We start from the raw sequence: 24,604 nt of genomic DNA, 5'->3' as shown, positions 1-24,604 counted from the left end.
AAAGATCAGAGTGGCTACCTATTAGCCGTTTCACTGCACCGCTTCAAAACTACTCACTCTCCATTTCAGCGTTTCCCAGAAACCCCCCCCCCATAAAGTCGCAATCTTTAAACGATTGTGGATGAGGAGAAAAAGAAGCCAACACGACACGTTCAACTTCTCCCTCACAGAACTCTCTTTATTTGCCGCTTCATCCTCGGTGAGGGGACTCGACGTCAGGCCCACGATGATGAAGAGCCACTCCTCTGCCCCTGCTCTCCCGGCAGACCGGCGTCAGGCATAGCGATGGGACTCCCAGAGTTCAAGGTGGCTGCGCCGTGACATCTGTTCCACTGTGAAGATGTGACGTGCGTTTCCGAGGGAGGGGGAAGAGGAGGAGAAGGTGCCTCAAGGCGCTGCTGTCTCACCTTGTAAATGAACGGCGTAAATGTCATTGGTTAGAACGTCCAGTTTCCACTGTGGACTTCTGGGGGTTTGTGAATTTCTTGAATAAAGACTTTTCTCTTCAGACTTTTGCTCCGTCGACTCTTCGTCTTGTCTCCAAACTCTTCCGAGTTTGGGCTCGTACGCGGCAGCGGAAGACGTGGAGAAAAAATACATTTTTGCCGAGCTGCAGCCATTCAAAGTGGCTAATGTCGCTCATCATTTGCTCGCCTGTCAAGTTCAGCAGATGCGAGCAGTTTGCGTGCGGGTTGCGTCAGAGCGCTCATTGTCCTGGTAGCAAAATATAAATATGGCCCTCTGCCACAAACAAGACACGCACAGCGAGGGCAGTTACAAAAGAGGAAAATGAGGCTCTGTGGCGGCGGTTAGCTCGGGGTTGTAAGTGGGGGGGGAAGAACCCTCAGGACATCTGGCGGCATCAGAGAGGGATGTCTAAACACTAAATGAACAGCGCTGACCTTTTGGGAATTAGACTTTTTTTTTTTTGCCTAATTTACTTAACATGGGCTGTTTTTCTCTCGTGGTTAAGTTGCGTCACAGCAAAGAGAGGCGCGGAGGCAGACATGATTTCATTTTTTCTCTGGGAATCAGAACGATGGATGATCTCTGCTACACGGTTCTTCAGTGCGTCAGGCCCTCAGGAATGTTCAGAAACTGTGCTGGGTGACTTGTCGTGGCAGCAGCGGGCGATATCCTGTGAAAACGAGAGAGGCCGAAGGACGGTAATGAGGTCGCAGTAGGTTTTTGCCCAACGTTTGCGGCACTAACAGGAAGTGCTCGTCTTCTTGTCAGCTCTGAGGCCAAGCGACTTGAGTACGCCGTGATGTGAAGATAATGGTGCCCCATTTGTTAAGGTGATGAATTGCCTCCGCTGCGCAGTTGTGTTTGCATGCTCATCTGCACATTACGGCCTCCCTGCGGCGTCTGGGGCCTCGAAGCATCGCTTTGATTTTGAAATTTGATGGTGTTAAGACACTCAATGACCAGCGTGTCTTTCCTTACCAGTAGAGCAAGTTGATCCACCGAGTGAAATGTTCCTGCTTAAGTGGAGGACTATTTCTTTTGAGTAATATTTCCATGCCTGTACGTAGATAGAATATATTGAACATCAACAGGAGGAAGATACTTTTGATCAAAACATGTCACAGCACTAACTTCAAAGTTTCCTTTTTTTACGTGCTTGCGTGCTGTGACAGTGTTGCCGTCGGGTTGATGGACTGTATGTGAACCACAGAAGCAACTGCAGCGCGCACTCATGTCAGAGGTGCTGCTTGCCGACAAATCAGTCTTCAAAATCCTTTTATAAATCTATTCAACAAATAGAAGAAACAGAATAAAAAGGAAAGTTTAGAGAGGCTACAAGGGTTAGGCCTTAGAGAAATGTTGCTGTGCCATAACATTGAATTGTTCTTTGAGCTGATGTACTTTGAGTTTGATATATTCCTTTTTTTTTGAAGTCTTAGATGTTTCTGTACGTTTCTACAGGGACTGACAGTTAGACCAGGTCAGTTATTTTGTGTCCTTCTCTAAAATTCTGCAATTTCCTGCAGAATCTGACATTAGATATGCAAGTCTGTGTGTGCCAGGCTGATGCCCGTACTGCAGAGCTGTTGCAGTGTTGTCATATAGTCTTTGATGTGATTGTGTGTTTTACGACCACCGCGCTCGGGAGCGAGAAGTCACTTTGTCAGTGCAGGTCTGGGACTGCGTCATGACCTTCGGGAGGTAAACGTGTGCGTTGTCATAGCTTTGCATTTTCCCATGCAGCATCTCCTCCTCTGCAGACATCGCTTTAGTTTCTCTTGTCTCCCAAGATGTTGTTGGACATGGAACACAAAGTTAACGCCGTTTTTTTTTTGTCAGCTGTTGGTAGAGAGGGTGGAAATGTTTGATTTTTGAACACATTTCGTTGAATTGAGATCAAAAGGCAAATAGTGAAAGACACTGGTGATGCAAGTGCAGTGTCAACGGCAGTGAGCCTGAGAATCTGCGGCATCTGTGGAAATAACAGGTTGGGTATTGCCATGAAAGCACAATCAGTTGGTGGGCTTCTTCGTACAACGTGGGATTTCCTTTAGCTCGGAAGTGTGTGCGGTATCAGAATGGGGGGGGAAACAAAAATCTTAAAAGCCATCTACATCTTCAAACATGCATGTCAGTCTCCCTCCTTTGAACTAAATGAATCAAAGGCGACAAGACACGCCTGTAGGCTCTCCAGTTAACCGTGGCACAAAACAATATTCCCACTTCTAAGAAACAGTCCTCAATTAACAAAAAAATAATAATCAAAAATAATGAGGAGGACTAGGGCTGTTCCTGACATGGAAGCTTGCCAGCCAGTTATCTGACGTTGGTCACGGCAGTGTTCTTAAGCTGCATTCAGACTGCCAGCCAAAATCTGATTTTTAGCCCATACAGATTGAAACCGGACGGCTCTTTGGTAGTCTGAACAGTCACAAATCACAGGAAATCCGATTTTTGGATTTGAAATTATCTTGGAGAGGTCGTTTCAAATTGCATTTGGACTGATGCGTCTCAGTGTGAACAGCTCCAAACACACCGATCGGTTTTCACTGTTTGTGACGACTGACCATTCCAGGTGTGGAGCTGTAACGTAATGGGGCAGACAGAAGAAGTAGAAAACAGCAGTGCCTGGACAGGGGAGGAAACTCATTGGCTCATCAGTGTGTGGGGAGATACTGTAGCTCCATTCATGCTGAGCTTCAGGCCATGTATCGCAACAAGTCCATTTAGTTTATGCCGCTATCACAATTATGACGTCACACACTGCACGTTATGCTGGACGACGCCTCCGCTCCGGCGTCGTTGCTACAGCAACCTCTCAGATGGGTCAATAATGAACAGAGTCTGAACAGAGCCAGATCCCATTTGGACACTTGCTAAAAACAGTGGGGACAGTCAGCCCGGATTTGAGAAGGAATCTGATTTGAATCAGATTCCCCTGCACTCTGAATACAGCCTTGTAACCGGAGCTGCTGTATATTGGCATGGCTTTACCATGGCATCATAATGAGGCATTCCTCAGCTCGTTGTTTGTTTAGAAGAGGCAGCTTGTTTGCTGGCTGGTTTGGCTCTGCACTGGCACTGGCACGCGTCTCAAGCGGGTGTGATCGGTTTGATCGCAACAAGATCCTGCGTGTGTGTTTGCGTGTGTTTGTGTGCTCTGTGGTGCATTTGAATGCAGCTGGGGAAAAGAAAAAACACGCAGGAAGGAGGGCGAGTATTAAAAATATGTATGAAATGCAGTCAGTGGTGGGTCACCATTTCTTAGTGGCCGACCACCGAAGACATATGTTGGCAACAAGGTTGCCTTGACTCGCCGTCATTGGCCAATGGGTGGTCAGCGAACCCAGCCCGCCTCCTCTAGCCCCTCACCTGTTATCTCGTGTCTGCTTTTTGAAGCGCTCCTTGATGCGTTCTCAGCGTCGGTGGGGTGAAAGTGCGCCAGGGGTGAAAGTGAGGGGATTTGCGCTTATCATACGTCCCTATCCTCTCGCCGACAGGAGTCGGCAGCACGCGGCTCCGTGGGCGAGAGCACCTGCATACAGAACGCAGAAGAAAGGACGAGCAAGCGCAACGGTGCTAGGATGGTGGGAGGCAGAGAGGGAGAGAAGAAATTAGCGCCTGCAAGGCATCCAGTCTCAGGGAGGTTTTGGTCATTCAGCCAAGAAGGTTCCATTGTTCTCCACACCTCTTCTTCACTTTATCTGTGCCTGCACATGCATAATATTCATGCTTTATTTTTAGTGAGCAGTATAAGCTCTTTCTATCTTTCCCTCCCCCATTTGACCATTTGAAGGTCTCATGGTACATATAGAACTAACTTCAGCTGAAAAAGAAGTAAGCCACCTAAAAGAAGTTTAGGTGGCTTAAATGAATTTAGTCCCTTTCAAAGTATATTTTCTCCCAACTGAGAAAAGACACATCTTTTTCTCTTTTAATGTAAGCCTCTTTCAAGGCTGTGGTCAGTTTGAATGGGTTAGTTTTGGCCTCCCTTTCAAAAAAAAATTCCCAATGCCATAAATTAAAGTGGTCAATTAAAGCCTTTGGCGTTAGCGAGCCCTGTTGCTTAGTGAAACTTCATTGAACCTCATTTAATTTGCTCAAAATTGTAACACGGTTTTGTTCTCTCATCCAGAATCTGTGCCATGTGGTCCACAGCTCATTCACTCTACCCTCCTATAAAATGAATATACTTTGATAAACTGTTGTTACTTATATATTTGAGCGTATTCCCTGAGCGTGTTGTATTTGTTTTGGCTGACTTCCAGCATTGCTTGAAGGGAAGTAAAGTAGCCATCCAACCCAGCAGAAACCCGATCATCAAATGTAACATATTACCCCAAGGGCCCGACACTGGGGGACCCCACTGCCCAAAAATGAAGATCAAAAGTGCTCCAACTGTATGTGTGTGATGGGAAAAAGTCAGTCGCAATTACTGATTCCTGCAGATGTTTTGTTAGATCAGTCCATATGGCAGTATTTCATCTGTAAAGATGAAGCAATATTTGAGTGGCTTCACTAGAGATCTTTTTTTTTTTTAAGGTTTTTGGGTAAAAAAAAAAAAAAGAAGAAGCAGCAAGACCTAAAAACACATTTGCTTCCAGCTCCTCTTCTGAATTTAAAATAGATCAACTATTTGTAATTTTTATAGCTATGGATGTATTAATTTAACCTTTTTGTGTGAAAAATGACACATTAACGAGCACTTGGAGGCCCTGCCAGCCAGAAGGCATGCTTTTATTTTGCAGACACCTGGCCCTTTGTTTCACTGGCATTGTTCGATGCTGAGCTGTTGTCGGGTTTTACTGCCAGCTCCCCCTTTTGCAGGGGATAACTTAATTGTCACAGCCTCCCCCTGCTGGCGAGCCAACCTGGAGGGACGTTCCAGAGCATTAGAGTCTCGGCCCACAGCATTGTTTCACGGTGTCAGATCAGCTGATCCAGACTGGGACACATCTGCCACGTGCTGCTTTCTTTTTGTCGTGGGGTAGAGCCGAATGGACAGGGGGGACGAGTGGGTGGAAGAGGGCCTCGGGCAGAGGATGAGAAATGACAGATGGACCAATGGAGTGGTGTCAAGCAGGATGAAGTGACAGCTGGAATAGCTTGTCAATCTGTGACTGGTCCGAGAAAGACTGGCCTGTCAGGCGGCTGTCATATCATCTTCATTATCAAGAAGAGCAGCTGCCTGCTGCTGCGGGAGAGAAACGTCACGCCATGGATCGGGCTGGAGTGCAGAGACAAAGTTGGACTACTAATGAGCTGAAGGGTCACTGATACGGTGACCACAGTGTGAACGCTTGTCTTGGAATTTCTTTAATCTTCTGTGTTTTGGCCACAGCAGTAGTAACATTTTTTCAGAGTGCTGTGTGAACCGCGTTGTCATTTCCAATATGTAGAAAGACCACACTGAATTCCCTGGAACGCTGCTTCCCCCTGTTATGGTGTTTGGATCGGTGTCATTATTTAAACACCTTACACTAGCTCTGTGCCAAGAGTCCTGAGTGACCACAAGGCACGGTATAAATTTGAGGGTTTACTGAGACCGGGTTCTCCCCCATGGACACTGGTCATTGTTGCCACACAGCTTACCTGCTGCTATAAAAAGTCCTCAGATGTGCTTTGAGAATAGCGTGACTCATTGTGGATTCAGGGAAGTCACAGCAGGCGTCAGCGCATTTGTTCCTTTTGGCTTCCAGACATCTCTGATTTAAGAGGCAAACTCTTCAGCTTTTATTCAGGGATTGAAGGCTTATCAGAAATTGCTTTTTAACCCCATGTGCCAGGAGAAGTTACCTACAGAAATGTTTAATCTGGACACACCTATTTCGTTTTATCTGTACCTCTGGCCAGTCACTGCTGAAGCAACGTTTAGATACAGCTGGCAATTGTCAAGTCTGAGCTGTGCCCACTCTGAAGGGGACTTCAGATGCACTATCCTCAGGCAACTGACCTTTTTGGTGCTTTACTTCTACTGGAACTGCATAAATTCTTCCCTAGGATTTCTTTCTTTCTTCTATTTATTTAAAAAAAAAAAAAAAAGAAAAAAAAAAAAGAGCAACTGTTACAGTTTTTTTCTATAAATAATGAACTTTTGCACAACTTTAAAGCCTTTGTCTTGCTTAAAATATAGGGTGTCCCAAAACATTTGACATAATTTTAAAAGCCATTATCCTGAAAACTAAGTCTAGCTTAATGAAATAGAACAGATCAGGTGGTGAACATCATAAGTTTATTATGGGACCTATTTTGTAAGTGTTCAACATGTGCACTGTGTGCAAGCATATTCCAAGACGCAAAATGTCTCAACCTGAAAACAGAACAACAATAAAACATTAAATATTAAATCTTGATCTGATTTAATACATTCTGTGAAGACGTGAGGTTATTTCAGCAAGAATAGTCAAAATTATTGGCCTGCGAAATGATGTCAGTTTTTTGGGACACTGTATATTATGGGTTTTTATGATTAATATTGGTCTTAGAAAGTTGATAAAGACCGCATATGTTTTTTCCCCCCCTTGAAATCTTACATGTCTTGTCATCACATTTGGTCCGCCCTCAGTACTTCCAACAACAGGAGACAATGTCGAGTAATCTTGTTGGGCGATACACTCCTCAATGAACACAATGAACTAGGATTTCCGAGCTGAATCTTTTGTTGGTTTCTCTGGATCTTGTGGCCTACTGTCCATACGCTCCAATCTGGACATCATCGTCTGAAACTCTTGGGCTCACAGTTTACATTTTGTTGACTGGTGAGAAAGAGATGTAAAACAGCAGTTCTTGGAGCCTTGAGTCACAGCAGCAGGTTTGCTGGCTTTCTCAAGATTCGGCCTCCATATGGGTGAAAATTTGGTGCCAACACATTCCTCCCCCGAGCTTGTCTTTTTTTATTATTGGGGAACTTTGTGAAGGAGCCAAATGTTTGGCTGCTATCGGTATATACTTAAGAAATACCTGTTACGATAGTCTTTATGAATATAGTATTTACCTGTGTACAGTTTCTCTGTATTAACAGAAGTGTTCCCATGTTTGTAGCAAGAAGTATCGAACGTTGACTGGTGTTACCTGGAGGTTTTAGAATTTTTGAATTGTAAATTTAAATGTTTCAGATCCATACAGGGATGTAATAGTTCTTCTTCCTACACAGGAAATGATAAAGTGGCTGCCTCATTACAGCAGCAGGCCAAAGGATGAATGGGGTGACCATGAAGTCGCAATGGCCTGGCCTCGCTGAACTCCATTCATGCCATGCCACCTCTGCCAAGTCCTTCTAAAAAAATGAATGTATTAACCTTAATGTTCTAGACTGGACTGCATCTGTCTTATCCACTGTTTTTGTTGCAGCTTGTCTTCAGATTCTGCAATAATTTTGTGTTCCATTCTATCGTGGCTTTGAAAAAACAAAATAAATCAGCAATTCAAATTCAGCAAATACAATGACTGAGGGAAACATCCCCCTTCATGTTTATTACAACTATAGCTCTTGGGAATTATTTAACTCGTATAATTCTGTTTGCAGGTTTTAGTTAAAGATTCCCATTAAGTTTACTAAGTCCAATTAAAGTGTCCCATAAATCTTTATTACTATTAAACCCTTTCCCCCCTATGGTCACTGGCATGTAGTTCCCCTTGCAGTTCTGCTTTTTGCTCTGATATTAAACAATTTTGGGGAAATTCAGGCGTGACTTTTTGTTTTGTTTTGTTTTGTTTTGTTTTGTTTTGTTTTGTTTTGTTTTTTTGGGGGGGGTCCATCTTGCCCTTTAATGTTGAGCATATTTTAAGCAGATGCAGCACAGCTGGAATGATCCAGCTGTGGGAGAGTTTTTTTTTTTCTTCTCTTTTCGGGAAGGTGCAATCATCAGAGCTTTATTGCAAAATAAAGAGATCATGATCATTAGGAACTTGATATGGCTTCACTCAGGAAAGATAAGTGACCTTAGTCATCAACTTTTCCATTGCGCTACAGCTTTAGCAGTCTGGCAATAACCACCCTCATTAGAGTTCCATTTACCCTGGCAGCTCATTATGACCTTGAATTATACTGTTTTCCCCAAACCAAGGGGAAAACAGACAAATATGACATTCTCTGCCCTTCTCGTCCTTATTGACCAGTTTCTTTGTTTTCTGTTATGTGATGCTTTCCCTCCCCGTGGGCATTTCTTTTAAAAGGCAGAGACTGGCCTTGCGCTAGCTCTTGGTCTGGTTCCAAAGTTTAGCTTCAAAGCAAGATGAACTTTTAGAGGCGCTGCGCAGTGTCGCTCAGGTCTGAAAAAAACAGGCCAGTCAATTGCAGCTGTAAGCACATTTACATTTAGCTTTTACTGTTTTTCTCCCCCTGCATTGATTACGTACTAACTGTCAGCAGCCAGTTGGTGTGCCAGTGATGCTGTTAAGGAATATTATTTTTGATGACACTCCCCCTGATGCCATCTGGCATATTAGTTCCTGTGGGATTTGCCTGCCAGTATGCATCAATATTCCCCAATTAGGTGTTTTAAGTGGTTTGGCTTCTAGAGTGTAAAAAAGGGCCACACCTGTTGAAAACGGTCTGGGTTTTTTTTTTTTTTTTTTTTTTTTAAAGTATTTTCTGTGTCTTTTCAGTCAAGCTTTTCAAAAACATTTCAGTTTCAGTCAATTTCGATTTGTCAATTGGTAAAAATACTAATAGATATGATTATTTTTATCCTCTTGAATACTGTGAAAATCAAATGGACAATTTCAAACTTTTTCCAAAGACTTCCACTCCACTTCCAGGTTCAAAAGGCCAATTTTGGCACTGATACATGAATACATATAATGGCAAAGTCGTACTTCAACCCTGTAAGAAGACTCTGGAGACTTCCAGGGACGATTGGTTCAGCTCATTGACGGGGATGACTTGGGCTCTTTAATCCAGAGTGCGACTATATGAGCTGTTTCTGCATATAGCTGAAGGTACAGTGTGTAGCTGTGATTCTGTACCTCTTTATGCGACTCTTCTTTATGAATAAGAGGAGTACAACTGATGAAAGGTCTCATCTTTGCACAATGAAAACTTCTAGACTTCTACTGAGGACGTACCTCCCCGTGTGTGTGTGTCTGAGAGACTCAACTAGGTCTGTCTGCAGCGGTATCTTTCACTTGCAGAGGGAGAATCAGCGGGACGCCAACTCTGCCTTCTGCATCTCTGGGCTGCATTTCAATCCCGAGAGAGTCAGTTTCTTCTTTTCTTTTTTTTCTTTCTTTGTCGTCGCCCTCTCTGTTCTCTCACAGAAATGCACAGACGCACTTAATGCCATCTGCAATCGCTACAGCTCATTCTCATGTTCCCCACGAATGTTCTTCACCGTATTTGATGATTTTGTGCATTCACTTCTGACTTTGACTCCAAGTGCACTTCGGTTCGACCTCTTGGAATCGCTGCGGCTCAGTGCACAGTCTTTTCACATCCATCCAGTGCAAAGTCTTCATCCAGGACGAGCTCATTGTTGCCTTTTATGTATTCCCACTACACCAAAGCCTGTCTTCTTCTACAAAGACGCCATCATTGTGCGTTTCAGAAACATTTCACTGAGTGCTTATCCTGCCTGTCTTTATATCTCCTGAAGTTGTCCTGGCTAAACCTTTTCACCGTGGAAAAGTAATGAGATGTCTGCTCACCTGTGATTTGCATTGCTATCGTTGCATCGTTCCGAGGGTGTCACTGCAGACTGTAATTTAATAACACAGATTATTCACGGAATGACTCCTTGACTGAAATCCTGTTTTTTGGTTCCATGGAGGACAAATTCCAGGAAGAATGCAAGGATGAATTTTATCAGTGCATCCTCTTTGCAAACAGTGGTGGCATTTTGGAATAACTACCAGCAAAAAAAAATAAAATAAAATCTTATCCCAAAATACAGAGCTGTTTTAGAGCTGACCTCCATGTGTTTGTTGCAAGCTGTGTTTCCATCAAAGTTTTTCGCAAAATAAAAGCGATATTTCTAAAATTAGGGGTAATGGATGCACACAGATTTGAAAAACAATGGGACAAAAAATTAACTATGAGCAATGGTCATGAAAATTAGCAAAAATGGGTTTCAGAAAAAAAAAAAGTCTTCGGGCTGCTCTCAATAAACCAATATGGGTGATGCAGCTGCTGCAGCATGGCCAGACTTAAAGGGCTGGTGTAGCCGTGTCTTTAGTCGGGGGGTGGGAGAGGAGAGCTTTGACCTCAGCTACACTCTCTCACTCTCATCTCCGTGGCCAGATCCATTATGAAGGCCCCGACCCTGAATTATCAGTGGCCGGTCACACTCAGCCGATACGGAGGCGAGCGGTTCTCCGTCCTTTGGCAGGGAAACGCAGCATGTCGCAAACTCCCGCTCCCTGCTTTGACTCGTGAAATAACAAACGCCTGTTTCTTCTCTGTATCTCGGAGAAATTAGCGCCCGTCGAACCCCCCACCCCCGCACCACCACCTCACACGCGGGGGGCAGATCTTTGCACGCAGACACTGTGTTTTATGCGACGAAAGCTTCTCCCAAGTCCCGCGAAGGCTGCCCCCCCCCGGCGGCGTTTTGACAGGGTTGCTCGTTAGACGGCTCGAATCATTAAGGCTCGCTACATCAAACGGGCCATCTACGGGTCGCCTGCGCCGAGCTCACGTCGCTCGTGTCGCCAATGCTCCTTTTCGAGCCTTTTGACGGCAGAGGCCCCGGCCGACATTGAACCTTCCAAGCCACTTAAATGTTGCGTCTGCTGTGTGTTTGAAAACGCAGGCAGTGGATACTGATGAGAAATTTCAAAGAGGGGATGGTGGTGGTAATAGGAGGTAAAAAAAAAATCAGATTTACAATTTTTTTTTGTGCGTGTGTTTGTTTCCCTACAACCTAAATCCTTGAATTAAGCATCAGGTTATTTTGTCTGGCTAGTTGATTTTTCATTTGAATGGAAATGAAGTGGCGATAGCGCTCGCCTGGGATGGAAAAACGGCAACCACTTCTTTATTTAAGTCTTGACTCATTGCATCAGGAGTCCGTTTGCCAGCCAGTTGTGCAGTGCAGAGCGTTGCCCGGCTGGCTGGCTGGCTGGCTGGCTGGCTGGCTGGCTGGGAGACGGAACCTAATGCAGCAGCACTGCGTTGCTCCCAATCTCCTTGTGTTTGTCGTAGGCGGCAGTTGTGCTGTCAGTCAGTGTCATTCTCCCACTGCTGCTGCCACTGATGGAGAGTTTGCCATCACTGTTTTATTCTTTATAAGAGAGAGACGACTTAAAATAAAATGTTGTGACCAGATAAATAAACAGTTGTTGTGGGTTTTTTTTTAATGGACACAGATGGATGACAATGGCATTGTGAGTTGTGTGAGTGCAGACGGGTGCTAATCGCTGTTTTTAATCTTAACAATGCAGGACTGAAGCATTTATACGCCGACAGATTTGATTTTGTTTTTTTAATCATTTATTCTATGATGACTTGATTGTTCACATATTATTGGCTGTTTCTTTTCGGTCTTCATGCAGGCTTGACAGTATCCTTAAATGAATAACTCACTGAATGTGCATGTAAGTCCCAGCGGAGTGACTAACACTTCTCAACAAGTCCTTCACCGAGAGTTCAAGTCGTGCCACAAAAGCTGCTGCTCAGTGTTTTGGCTGCTACTCAATTCAAAACGCAAAACGAATTAGAAAGAAAGAACATATTTGGCACAGCAAGCTGGCCAGTCAGCCACATATCGAGATCAGAAACTTTTTTTCTGTGTTGCCTGAGGAGGAGACACAATTTATTCCTCCTCGCTCTCCCCTGCGGACGCCCGACACGTTGCCTCGCCAGTCGCCCGTCTTGGAGGAAAAGCGAAGAGAGTGAAAAAGAGAAGCGTCCTCCTTCTTCCTCTTCAGAAACGGAAAACGGTGACAGCAGCACGGCCCGTGTTGGGGTTAGGGTGGGGTCGGGGGGTGTCGCCACAGCCGCGCTCCCAGCCGTGCTCCCAGCCACGCTCCCAGCCGCTCTAATTGCTTCGGCCACGGTGGTAGAATTTGAGCCCTGCAGGATGGCGGGAGCAGTGCTGGCACACCCGTCCATCCATTACCACATGGTCCACTGCTGTGATTCAGCCACTGTGAATTAAAAGTCTTGAGTTGGCAGTCAGAGGGAGGCCGTGCGGTGTTGCTGACTGACTGTGGCGTTCATGTTTATGCCAGTCAGGTGGAAACATCTCCCCGCCGGCTCTCGCTGTGCTTTTAGCCGCAGCAGCAGCAGCAGCACCACAGCAGCAACAACAACCTGTTCTCCCGGGGAAAGTCTTGTACTGTGTGTAGTCCACAGCTGCAAGTTTTAACATTCTCTTTTATTATTTTACTCCCGGATCATGTCTGGGGTTTTTTTTCTTCCTCTTCTTCCTTCTTCTTCCTGCTCTGCGGCAGCTGGTTGGGATGAAGAGAAGATGATATTTAAGCCGGCGATGTCTGTGGCCAGCTGCCCTCAGTTTACCCTCGCTGCAGGATTTTCAGCCCGAAGGCCTCACTTTGAGGGATAAAGTTGTCTGAGGCTCCAGAATGCACTGAATATACTTTCAGGTTTTAAGGAAAGTTCCCTCACAAGGGGACACACACACACACACACACAAACACACACACACACACATATGTACACGTATATATGTGTGTGTGTCTATACATGTGTATATATATATATTTGTGTGTGTATATCAAGAGAATCAAGAATCTTTATTGTCAATATGCAAGCATAACAAAATTTCTTCCAGCAGCACTCGGCACGTGAGTGATTATTTGTCATTTGTTTAACTAGGAAGTGTTGGGCCATCCCATCCACACGTCACGTGCAAACATTCAGATGTGAGCTCATTCTTTTTTGTTTTCCTTTTTATTTTTTATTTTTTTGAAGAAAGCCTTCAATAGAGATCTCAGTGTGTGACGATTAGGCCTGTAATTAGTGCTGCTGTTTGTCCTGGCTGTTTGTGTTTGTTTGTGATAGCCGATTGATTAGATGCAGATATGACAGCAACGCTCTTTGTGTGCCAGTAATTACTGCCTGTTCTCTGGGATTTGCTGCCGCCTGCTTGTTCCGCTTGGCTCTCCCAGTACCTCTCCCCTATTTTTGGTTGATGGAGACAGTGGGTTTCGATAAAAGCAAAGCCTCTGCCCCGGTGGACTCCTTGGCTAAATGCGGAATTGGCATGCCTTTCATCCATTTCCTTTGATTCTCATACCATACTTGAAATACAGTGACTTTTTTTTTGGCTCTGGGGAACATACATTTCCTCCCTCCCCTCTTCTTACCTTTTTAAATGGACTTAAAGTACAAATCTTGAGTTGCGTTTGAACCACACCACCCGTTTCAAAGGCATTATTAAAATTCTAAATCTTGCATTGTGTATAGCCGAGGGTTGTAAGCTTCCTCGGGCCTGCCGAGAGTTAAGGGACTGGAGTTTTCGTGGGCCTTGAAGGGCTGTTTTTTTTCTTCTTCTTCCAAATGTAGCAAGAGAAACCTTGAATAAGACCTTTTTTAATTTCCCTAAGCCCCTTTTGCAAACCCGGCTCAGTGTGGGCCTGCTGCGCCTCGCTGTCTTCTTAAACAGATCAGGGTGAGAGGTGGAACGAGACAGTGCTGCCATTTTGTCAAAGTGTCATCTGAGCAACACGCTGACAAGAGATTCATTAGGAAGAGCCGTTCTCATCCTGGAAAGCACCTCGTCAGGGTTGCTCTTCATATTTAAACCTGTTGCTGGGCTTCTTTGGCAGTGGCTCTGATGTGAAGGGAGTGTATTATAGTTCTAAGTAGGTATGATAAGAATCTTAAAATGGACCTTAAAATGAGTAAATGCATAATAATTAAGAGGCCCAAGAACTGAAGTTATTTCCTATGTGAAATGCTTACCTGCCAGTTGAATGAAGTCCATCAGTCAGTGCTGTTTGCAAACTGCTGATGCATTGCTTTTATTTATCAATTAAGGTGTTGTGACATTCACCCAGTCACAGTTTAAATGTGCAACAAAGTGGTAAAAAAAAAAAAAAGATTGATTTAGCTGTTTTCTAAAATGTTCCAATTAATATGGTCCTGCTTTCCATATTTTTCCATTTTGCTGCAGACCAATTCCTGCTTGTGTGCCATGAGCTCAACGAGAAAACTGCTTTTTTCCTAGCTATGCTCTTTAGTCTGGGAATTTCCACTGAGAAAGGAATGAATCGATATAAGGTTTTATGGTAACACACACACACACAGACACACATCCACACGGCACTCTACGAGGAGCTTAACCTCTTAAAAGACAACCGGTTCGCTTTGAACCTTGACAGATTTGGCAGAATTTTTTTTTTCTTTTCCTTTTTAGTCATGCGGTGGAATATTAAGCCGTGAATGATCAAGGTAACACATGTCAACGTTTCCTTTTGTCGAGCTAGTTAGGCTTTTCTGCTTTGGAAGGATGTGCTCAAAGATTGCTCCCTGCTCGGTAACTGCCATGGTGTATTGTTTTGGGTTCTTTTGCTCTAATAATTGTGACGTATGAACCGAATGTTAGGTTACTTGTGTGAGACCCTTCCACTGTACAAGTGCTGCACAGCACCTCTGGGTCTTATGCAACAATTATGGCTTTGAAAAACATCGAACAAAAAGGTGGAAGCATAGATAGATAGATAGCTAAATGATAAATGAAACTGTCAATCTAAGTCCCGCCAGCCGACCACTGAATATTGACCAATAACCTTTGGTGGCCATTTGTCATGAGATGACCATTTCTTTCCCGCACACTTTTGGCAAATCAATCAGTGAATTCCTGCCGCAGTGAAGAGGAGTTAATATCCAGCCATCAAAGTCATTTTTCTACATCATATTATAAAACTCCCGCTCCTGTTCAGCATGGAGCTGCCCTAATAAATCTGTCAGCTACTTGTGGTCTTGCTTCAGATCCAGTTTGTGTAACAACAAAATTTGAACCCTCAAAATTGGCTAGGTGGTTTCTTTAATCACCTCTCATGTTTGTAAAGCTTCTTTTTTTCCCCCAACCCAGTGAAGAAAAATAGTGTCATTTCAACCAAATGATTTTAAGTGGACCCAAACGTTGTGGCAGGGATTGCAAGTCTATAAAAGAGGCTTTGTGCCTCCTAAAAGTTAATTAGTGTCAATAATGGCGGCTCCTATACCGCCGCAACTCCCCGAAAGTCCATTTCAGAAAATAAGGGTGCATGGATTGATTTCTTTCAAAGGACCACAACTTGCTGAATTAATTGTGAGCGTGGCCAAATGTACCCAAAGCTGCAAGCTTCCAAGCAAAGTATAAGGCAGAAAAGTCAACAAATAGCGCACAGATACTGCGGCTTATCGGAATTGAATTACTCGACTCCCAAGGTTGTCTTGAAGTCTTTTATGTGGGAATGTTTATCTTGACTCAACGAGAGGGAAAAAAAGAAGCCCCGCCTTCCCCCTCTTCCCCCCCTCCACACACACACACACACAACGCTCATATATAGCTGTTCCGTGTCAACTGGGTAATCTCAGTTGGAGCCGTAGCCGCAAATGTGTTTGGAAGTCGTTCCCCAAGACAAATCAATATTTATACCATTGTGACTCGTTAGTTGGAGTTTCAGTGTCATTTTCACTCGTGATTCATCAGTTTCAACAGGCTGCACTGTGACATCTGTGCAGATGTGTTTTTTTTATATCCGCCAAACGAGCAACAGAAGCCATCATCAGTGTTTCAATGAATTGAGATTTCTTGCAAAGTCGAGTAACACTGCTTCACAGTGAATGCAGTTGTCATTATATTGTTTTTTTTACATGAACAGCAAGTGTCAGAAAAAGGTTTTTGTTGTTTTTCTTTCACCGCCCTTTATTTTCTCATCCGAAATGTAAACCAGAACCTTTTTACATCAATTATTTGTGAGGAAAAGATAATTGAGAGTAGGTATTTTCACCATGTAACACAATTTCACTGTTGAAGCCACATAAATGAATAATTAATGAAGATTAAAAATAGGTATACGTAATTATGAAATAAATATATCCACTTAATCATTTATAAGATTTATTGCAGTCAAAAGAATCATCAAAGCATTGACCTTAATGCAGTTAATTAAATCATACCAGATAACGATTTTGAGTTGCTCATATTTAAATTAGTCACAGCTGTATGCCACATCTGTGCTGTAAAATGAGTGTTAATTTTTGATGAGCTCAATGAAGTTTTCTGGCATTATTATAATTTCTTGCCCATTTGGTGTTTGTGGGTTAATTATTAAGTATATTGTGGATGATTTGTTTTTTTCCAACACCGGAAAAGAGATCAAACAGCCCTTCCTAGATCTGCATCTAGAAGATGAGCACTGTACTAGTAAATTTTTTTTTTTTTAAGAACACTTCCCGTGTTTACACATTGAAAACAGGATAACCTTTTTTTGGCTTGTGTGAAGTTTTGGCAGTACAATCCCACAGTAATACTTCTAGTGGTTTCTGCCTGTTCTCAACATCCAGTGGGACGATACTCCAGTGAACCCACTGCCTGTTTTGGCAGAGCACTGCCATAATCACAGCCACTGTTTGTTGTAACATCTACCAAGTCATCTGTTGCTACATGCGAAGGATCCAAGAGCCCAATTTCCTTAGTGGGTCAGCGAGCGAGGTCATGCACAGCAGCAGCATCCACACGCTACCATCCTTTGAATAGATGATTCCGAGGCTGGATGGTGCGCCAAGTGCTTAATTCCTTCAGGTGACAGCCAACAGCATCCCGTGGAACTCGGCACCATGAGGAATTTGGCTGCTGTCCATTTAGCTGTTGGGGGTGATCCTTTCTGACTGCACCAAGTTTTTTAGCTTTGGATAAGAAGTGAAGCGAATTGTCGGTCATCATTATCCAGGTTTCAGGTCTTATTACTCAAAGACTGTCTTGTGGAATCGGATCATTTCTTGTTGGAAAATGGTCAAGAATTGTTGAAGCCATGGTTCGTACCTCGCCAACAACTTGAATGATATTTGCCGTGGGATCTCAGGAGGTTGTGATATTATTGTGACGTTACACCATAATCGTCTTCCCCTGATTATATCAAAATGACCGCCATTGTTGGGACCAGCGTTGGGAGACCATGCATTGCTTTTCAACGAGATCTTGCGTCAATGTCTGGTAGTGGTTCTGTTGTTTTCAAGTACGAAGTTGCGTGTCTGACTTATGAGAGTAGTGCGTCTCCTTTGTTAATGTTTTTGTTGTGTTCTTTTTTTTAATAATTAAGAACTAATTGGCTTCTTCAGTTTGAGCGTAACCCTGAGTTGGAGAGATTAAAACAGTAGGCAAATAAAGCTTGGGGTCAGCACTTTTCTCCCGCATATTATTTTCTTAACAAACATTCCCATAGAATAACTAAATCCTGCGATATCGCCAGTGCCAAATGTACCTCTGGGCATCGCCCAAACCTGCCGATTGGATTGGACGGGCGTTCTGTTGCACAAGCCTCGGTTGCAATCCCATGCTTGCCTTCCTGCGATCCTTAACCAGGCTGCCCGATTGAGTTATTTATTCAGCGAGCACGGGTAGCTAATTAGCCAACGTGATGATTACACCCCTGCAACCAAAAGTGGGTGTAGACATTCGCGTATCGCGAGCCGGTCGGGGAAGCAGCATGACGCATCTGATTACGAGGTCGATGCTGAGCAAGGCATCGCAGTGGCTTGCAAACAACGTTGCTGCCCACTCACTCACTCGTGCCGACGGTGATCATCCTGCCTCGACAGAAAAGCGATCATCAGTGAGGCGGACCGCGGTTGGAGCGAGCTGCGCCTGCGGGGAGCTGCGGCTATCTAAACGGCACCCTATTCCAAGTTACCCCAAAATTTTGCCACAAGATATTATCTAATCTGCGTCTTTATGGCATTGCCGAGCCTTAAACGGACTTGCTTGAGGCTCTAAGAGGCATTAGCGACGCCAGTAAGCCTGGTGTTTTACAGCCTGGGACCATATTGCCAGCTCGGCATTAAATCGTTAATGTTACTGGCAGCGCTACATTATCTTCCCCATCAAAGAGACAAGGGCAGGAATAAAACGCCGCACATAACCGTCCATTAGGTAGTTGGAAAATGGCTTTTCTGGACGTGGCTTGTTAGGATGCAGAGCTGCCTCTTTGTGCAGCCCCTGCACGGCTCTGCGGCAGATTAAGTCGGCCGGTTCTCGCAGCATTGCAAGTCAAACTGTGGTTCAATCGTGTGTGTGTGTGTGTGGGTGGGGGTGTGTGTGGGGGTGGGGGTGGGGGTGTGTGTGTGTGTCAGCTCTATTGAGTTTTAAGTCATTGCGGCTCTCTCAGGTGAACCCTGGAAGGGAAGGCGGCATTGTTTGGACCGCCATCTCATTCCAAGAATAGATGGGGTGACTTGTTTAAAATTGCGTGCAGTTAAAATGACTTTTCTCTTCTGTAAGAGTTGTAATAAAGGGGAACTGCAGAAACCTTCTTCACTGAGATGCTTGGCTAACATTTTAAGCACAGAGCTGAGAAAGTCCAAGGTGAAGGTATCTTCGAGCTATTTCTTGTCTGCCTAAATTAGACTTTTTTTCTACCCTGTTGATCCCTGCCCCCATTTTCTTTTTGAACAAAGACATAGAGAATATTGCACCTGCATCATCCCATTAAATTGCTGTCCCTGACTACAAAACTGCTTATAGAGGTGCCTTATTAACGCTGGTAATAGAATGACTTACCTGTGGACATTCTGTGGCTTATTAATCCCTCCTGGAACATATTTTTGTGTCCCTGCATCAGGTATATAAAACCTCTCCTGCCTCGTTTGAGTCGTAGAAAGCAAAATATTTAAAGGTTTGTCGTATTTTTGGAGGACTTTTTTCCCCTCTGGTGAAAATTGATCTTCTTTTGCCTGCAAGTATCATTCCACAGGATCTTAGTCAAAGACCCTCTAATCTTGAAACTGGGCTGATTGGTCAGACAGATGTGGTTACAAACACTGGGCCACTCAGCTTTGTCACAGGCACAGTGTACACGCCAGGTACATTATGAGCCTCTGAACATACCTTAAAACAGCTCCTATTAATGAGCTCTGCAGCAAAGTAGGTGCCTGTGAAAATGTTTGCTTCGAGCTCCTTGGCAGCAGTTTTCTCAACGGTGTCAGCTCTTTTGCTCTGCTGCTTGACAGCGTTCCAACTTCCTCGGTCCAGTACAGCGTCTATGTGAGTCACTGCCTTTCTCGCTGTTGTTTTCCTTATATTAGAGGCTGGATAATAATAGAATTACTAAATCTGCTCCACCTTATTTAATTCTAATTGAATTTTTAAAATATATATTTATATATTGAACACAATCATCTGAGGGTTGTTTTTGCCTGTGAATTGAATGCCCTAAAATTTCAATTTCAGTTTATTTTCATCTGTCTGAAATCTGAACTAAAATTTCACGTTGCTTCCACATTTAAATGACCAAATGTGGAGGTCGACTGGTGGGCTGTCGCCACTGGGGTGATGATTGAGTTTGGCAAGCAATGATTTAAAATACTAGGTTGACTTAATGAAGGAACGACAGTGTTTTAGTTGACGAGTAACGTAGGAACATTGATTGTTTTTTTGTTTTTTGTTTTTTTAAACCTGTCAAGTTGTAGTAATTGTTGTAAATGGAACTGAGATGTTATATTGTGAGAGTCTTCACTGGTGAAGTTAAATTGAACCATTAAAATATAGTTGACAACACAATCCCAAATGAGGAGTTGCTGCTAGTGAAAGATGAATTGATAATTAACTTGATGAATGTTTTGTCTGACTTTGTAATAAATAATAATTTGAGCATTTTAATGAGAAAAAATGAACTTCCCCTTGGTGGAAATCTCCAAAACAAAGATCGATCTCTGGCTCAATCTGTTGTCCACCTTTCTCAACGTTTGCAGCACTGCTCTTCCAAACTGCTATCTTATGCATAGCTGCACAATGCTACGCTCCGTGCGTGTTTGAGAAGCTGGTCCAGAGAATGGCCCAAAAATTCTGGCGCGCACACACACACACACACACACGCAACATCTGCCATAATAATCGTTGTGACCCGATTATCTGGTTTTTATGGGGATGGAAAGCCAAGATTGCAATTGACATTGAAATTATTAGGTAAGGTAATTTATACAGTTTCACTCCAACATGTGCCATTGGTTACCGTTGGATTCATCCGTTTAATAAATGGGCTTTGCGCTAAAAATGCCACAGTATATGTGATAGCAATTCATCTTTGTTGTATTATTTAAATGAAAGGCTGACTGAAGGATGTCTCACTTGATTTGCTGGCTCACTACAAAGTCTCACAGATTGAATGGATTCCTCATTCATGCTATTCAAACGGGGCAGATTCACTGAAGCCCTCGCCAGGCTTCTTAAAGTCTGGAAATTAAATAAGCTCCTCTCACCTCGAGTCGAGTGTTTTCAGTCTTCTAGCCGCGGCAGATAAACAGAACTGGAATTGAATGTGTCCGCGCGGTTGTTCCCCTGACTTGCGCTCAGCCGGCTGTCTTCCCTTTCTGTCTCAGGTTCAACTACAGATCAACGCACCATCTCACCACAAATGGCTTCTACGAGTTCCTCAACTGGTTTGATGAAAGGGCCTGGTATCCCCTGGGCAGGATCGTCGGCGGCACAGTGAGTTTCCTCTTTTAGCTGATGCTGTAATTCTCCATGTTTTACATAAAGGCAGAGTTATCTCCTTCCAGCTTTAATAGGGTGGGAAGGAGGAGCAGTGACGCTCCACTTTTGACTGGATCCCCACTTCTTTCCTCCTTCAAACCCTCGTTATATTTTGCAGGAATACTAGAGGGGCTTCGTTATTGTTGTTGCTGTTCCTGGAAAAGTTTTAGTGTTCCCCTCAGGATGCAGTCCTAAGCTATAAGACTGTGTGAATATAAGACTTGGAGTCCTCTAATGGAATTCAAGTGTATGTATGTAGGAAGCAAAAAAACAACAACAAAACAGAAATGGAGTTCAATAGGTGCTAAAAAGCAAAGTTTCTGGACTCCGTCATGACTTGTGCAGAGTAGCAATGACGACCTTGACATAAACCACCACTAAATCAAGTGGTGTTTCTAAATCATGCATGTAAACTGAATGTAAACAAGGCGTGGTTGATAGTATGACTGTGATTAAGCATTAATATCCAACTACCCCCAGTGCTTCTCGTCTCTGCACTCCATCTGCTCTGCGACAGCTCTGTTCCTGCACCAGCAATCATCTGATGTGGCAACATTGTTTTGATGCTGTGCTGGAGATGCACCCCTGTGTAGGAACTAGCATTACATGCCTCTACAACCCCCCGCCTCCCTGCCGCACTTTGTTTCCTTTTTAAGAAAAAATTACATTTTATTTCAGTTCAGTGAATGTTTTCAGTCAAAATAAATGAAATGAAATCAATAAAATTACTTCTAACTTAAAATTTCCTGAGACACACAAAATGAACCTGTCCATTTTAGGCTGTGACGGTTTACTGAAAAAGAGGTGAAAGTATAAATAAATAAAAGTAAGTTATTTTTTAGGTTAAATGTCTTAACCATACAATAAGCCTTACTGACCCAATACACTGCAAACTAAAATGAATAGGCATGTGATATGGCAATATGGTAATGATATGGTAATCTGTTAATGGCAAATATACACACTCACAACGTATGTAATATTTTTTTTTTCCCTCTTCATGACCCATTTTTTTGACAGATGCAACTTATTTTACGGAGCATACAGTCGTAACTTTCCACCTCTTCTTGGCGTCAGTCATAATTCCTAACAACAATGTTTCGTGGACTAACGCGACGTTGGCAACGTTAACGTTTACATCATGTATTTTATAATGATTTACCTTGTCTCGGGTCGTCCGTCAATCGGATGTGTCCTCTTGTTTTTGTCCTGAATTTTTAGTTTGAAGTGTTCCCAAACCCTTGACTGCTTTTGTCTCTTGAAACGCTGCTGCGTTTGTTCATTTTCATTATTGTCGCTCTCGGCCTCTGCCATTCTGTCAGCTGGGCTCGCAGGCACCAAAATACCTCTCTCACAAGTTGACGAAAGACCGCAGCGCTTTCCTCTTCTCCCGCTTTCCAGAGGCGCATGGCCTGTGACGGAGGCACGTTGTGTCACACTAAAGAGTCCGTGCAAAACGTGCGCTTGAAATTTAATTAAACGACGCTTCGAGGCAGATAAAAAATCCTCGATTATTTTTTGTAATTGATGTACTGAAGTTACTCGAAGAATCGTTGCAGCCCTCATTGAATTGGTTGAATAATTGTTGTAAATTGTGATCATGCCAAGTACTCTGTTTTGTTACTTAGCCTTAGCGTACATTTTCTGTTGTCCTGTTTAAACTTTAACTATTTTACATCTATTACACATCCTGGGATTTTAAGGCTACATTTTGCTGGCAGTGCACAGGAACTGGAATACTTAGCACTTGACCTCTGTGGTCATCATCAAACCGTGGACTCAAAGTTCGGTCAGCAAGTTCTAAGTGCGAGGACATGCAACTTTTGGTTGCTGGCTCTGGTCAAAAACTGAATATTATTATTTAGAGGCGTGATTGAGACTGGGGTGGATGTGAATTGTGGGTCCAGCTTCTTGACCGTAGAGAACACTCCGAGGCAAAGCTCTAAATTTGATCTCTGAAAGTAAAAGTCAAAGCATTTGGTTTTGAAAGGAAAAGAAAGGACACAGCCGGCTTCATTGAATTTCAGGAGTGCAAACGGAGGTTCTGAAACGTCCCATTTTATAATCAGGCAAATATATTATACACACTGGAGTATCGTGATGTGATACCACAGCTGTGTTTGTCGTGGAAAGGTCAACTGGGACGCTTCAGGAATGAATACACACTCTCACACACGGCTCCCTGTGGAGATGGAGCCAAGTTATCCACTTGGGAGAAGATGGCAGTCAGACTCAGGACATGGGGAGAAATAAAGCACTCATGGGATTCCTCAACAAGTGCTGCACAGAAAGAAAAACAAGGCCTTTACACACAGTCATCCTTCTTCAGGGCTCCAACGACAGCCTCTCAGTGAGCTGACTCTGCTTCTGCTCATACGCGACTCCGCGGCCCGAGTGCGATTACACACAGTGATCTGGTGCTGCCAGTTTAAATCTTCACATGACGATGACTACTATCGTTCATCAGTTGACTTGATGTTTAACTAGCAGGAGGTCTTTAACCGCAAGGTCTTACTAGTTGGTCATGTGGCAGTAGCCTTATCACATTCCCCGCCCATCTGACCCCACCCCACACCACCTTACCCCAACTTAGCCCCCACTCAACTCATCTAAAATAACTACATTCATCCCCAAAGGGCAATTTAGTTTCCACTGTCCACAGACCACATATAGACACACTGCCTCAATCACAGTACCAGAGGAACCAATTATGTGACATGCAGTAGGAGATACATGAGTACGCAGAACAAGGCAGACAGCAGATGTATAAACTCGAAACACTAAAAACAGAAAGCTAACAGCTGCCGATAAATCTGAACTGCTGCACACAAAAATAATAGAAAGTACAAAGTAGTGACAAAATAAATAAAACCTGCATACGAGTGCATTGCACTTAGAATTCCGCTCAAGTGGAGCGATCGAGGGGAATGTGCAACCGAAGAATCAAGTCGAGTCTACGTTCAACAGCTCAAAGTGGAGAATTGGTGCAGCCATTCATGCCTCCCAGCTGGGTCTGAGCCTTGCATAGACAACCGCCAGCCAATGAGTGAAAACCCAGCAATGCCACTTTGAACACTCGGCTGCGGTACCGCAGTTACCTTGACATGTCTGACGGACAGAACAAAGTGGAATGTATTTTATATAGTCCGCCCGCCCTCACATCCGCCGGTGACTTTTACAGATTTGTCTTGAGTTTGTTGTTTAAGATGGACGTTTTCTTTTTCAGAGTAACGTAAAGGGTTAATGTGCCAACTCCTAGATCTTTTCTTCCCATTCATCCCCCGTCTCCCTCTCTTCCTCAGCACTTTTCAAACTCATCCTGTCAGTCCCACACGCTCTGAGGCCTCAGTAAAGAAAATAGAACGGTCCTATTCACAGTCTTGCCGTCCTTAGCACCTCAGTCTAACTCTTTTCCTTAGTCAAAGGTTTATGGAGCCATAACTTGTGCACTCGGTTCTATAATTGCATTTGCTGTTAATAAATCACATTACATAATC

At 43.7% G+C, this 24,604-nt stretch overlaps 1 protein-coding gene across 2 annotated transcripts in view; it reads left to right on the top strand.

Moving 5' to 3' along the window:
* The window catches only part of LOC142905032 (dolichyl-diphosphooligosaccharide--protein glycosyltransferase subunit STT3B), a 65,494-nt gene that overhangs the window by 4,416 nt on the left and 36,474 nt on the right, over nucleotides 1-24,604 (top strand). For both annotated transcript variants that reach the window (XM_076051492.1, XM_076051493.1), the window contains exon 2: nucleotides 20,954-21,062. In XM_076051492.1, the coding sequence (XP_075907607.1) occupies nucleotides 20,954-21,062 (109 nt within the window). The remainder of the gene's footprint in view (nucleotides 1-20,953; nucleotides 21,063-24,604) is intronic.

The sequence above is a fragment of the Nelusetta ayraudi genome, unplaced genomic scaffold, assembly GCF_046127955.1.
Source record: "Nelusetta ayraudi isolate G7.1 ecotype Tasmania unplaced genomic scaffold, CSIRO-AGI_Nayr_v1 ptg000135l, whole genome shotgun sequence".
Classification (NCBI taxonomy): domain Eukaryota; kingdom Metazoa; phylum Chordata; class Actinopteri; order Tetraodontiformes; family Monacanthidae; genus Nelusetta; species Nelusetta ayraudi.
The sequence above is the reverse complement of the archived record's forward strand: the minus strand, read 5'-3'. Positions and strand labels throughout refer to the sequence as shown.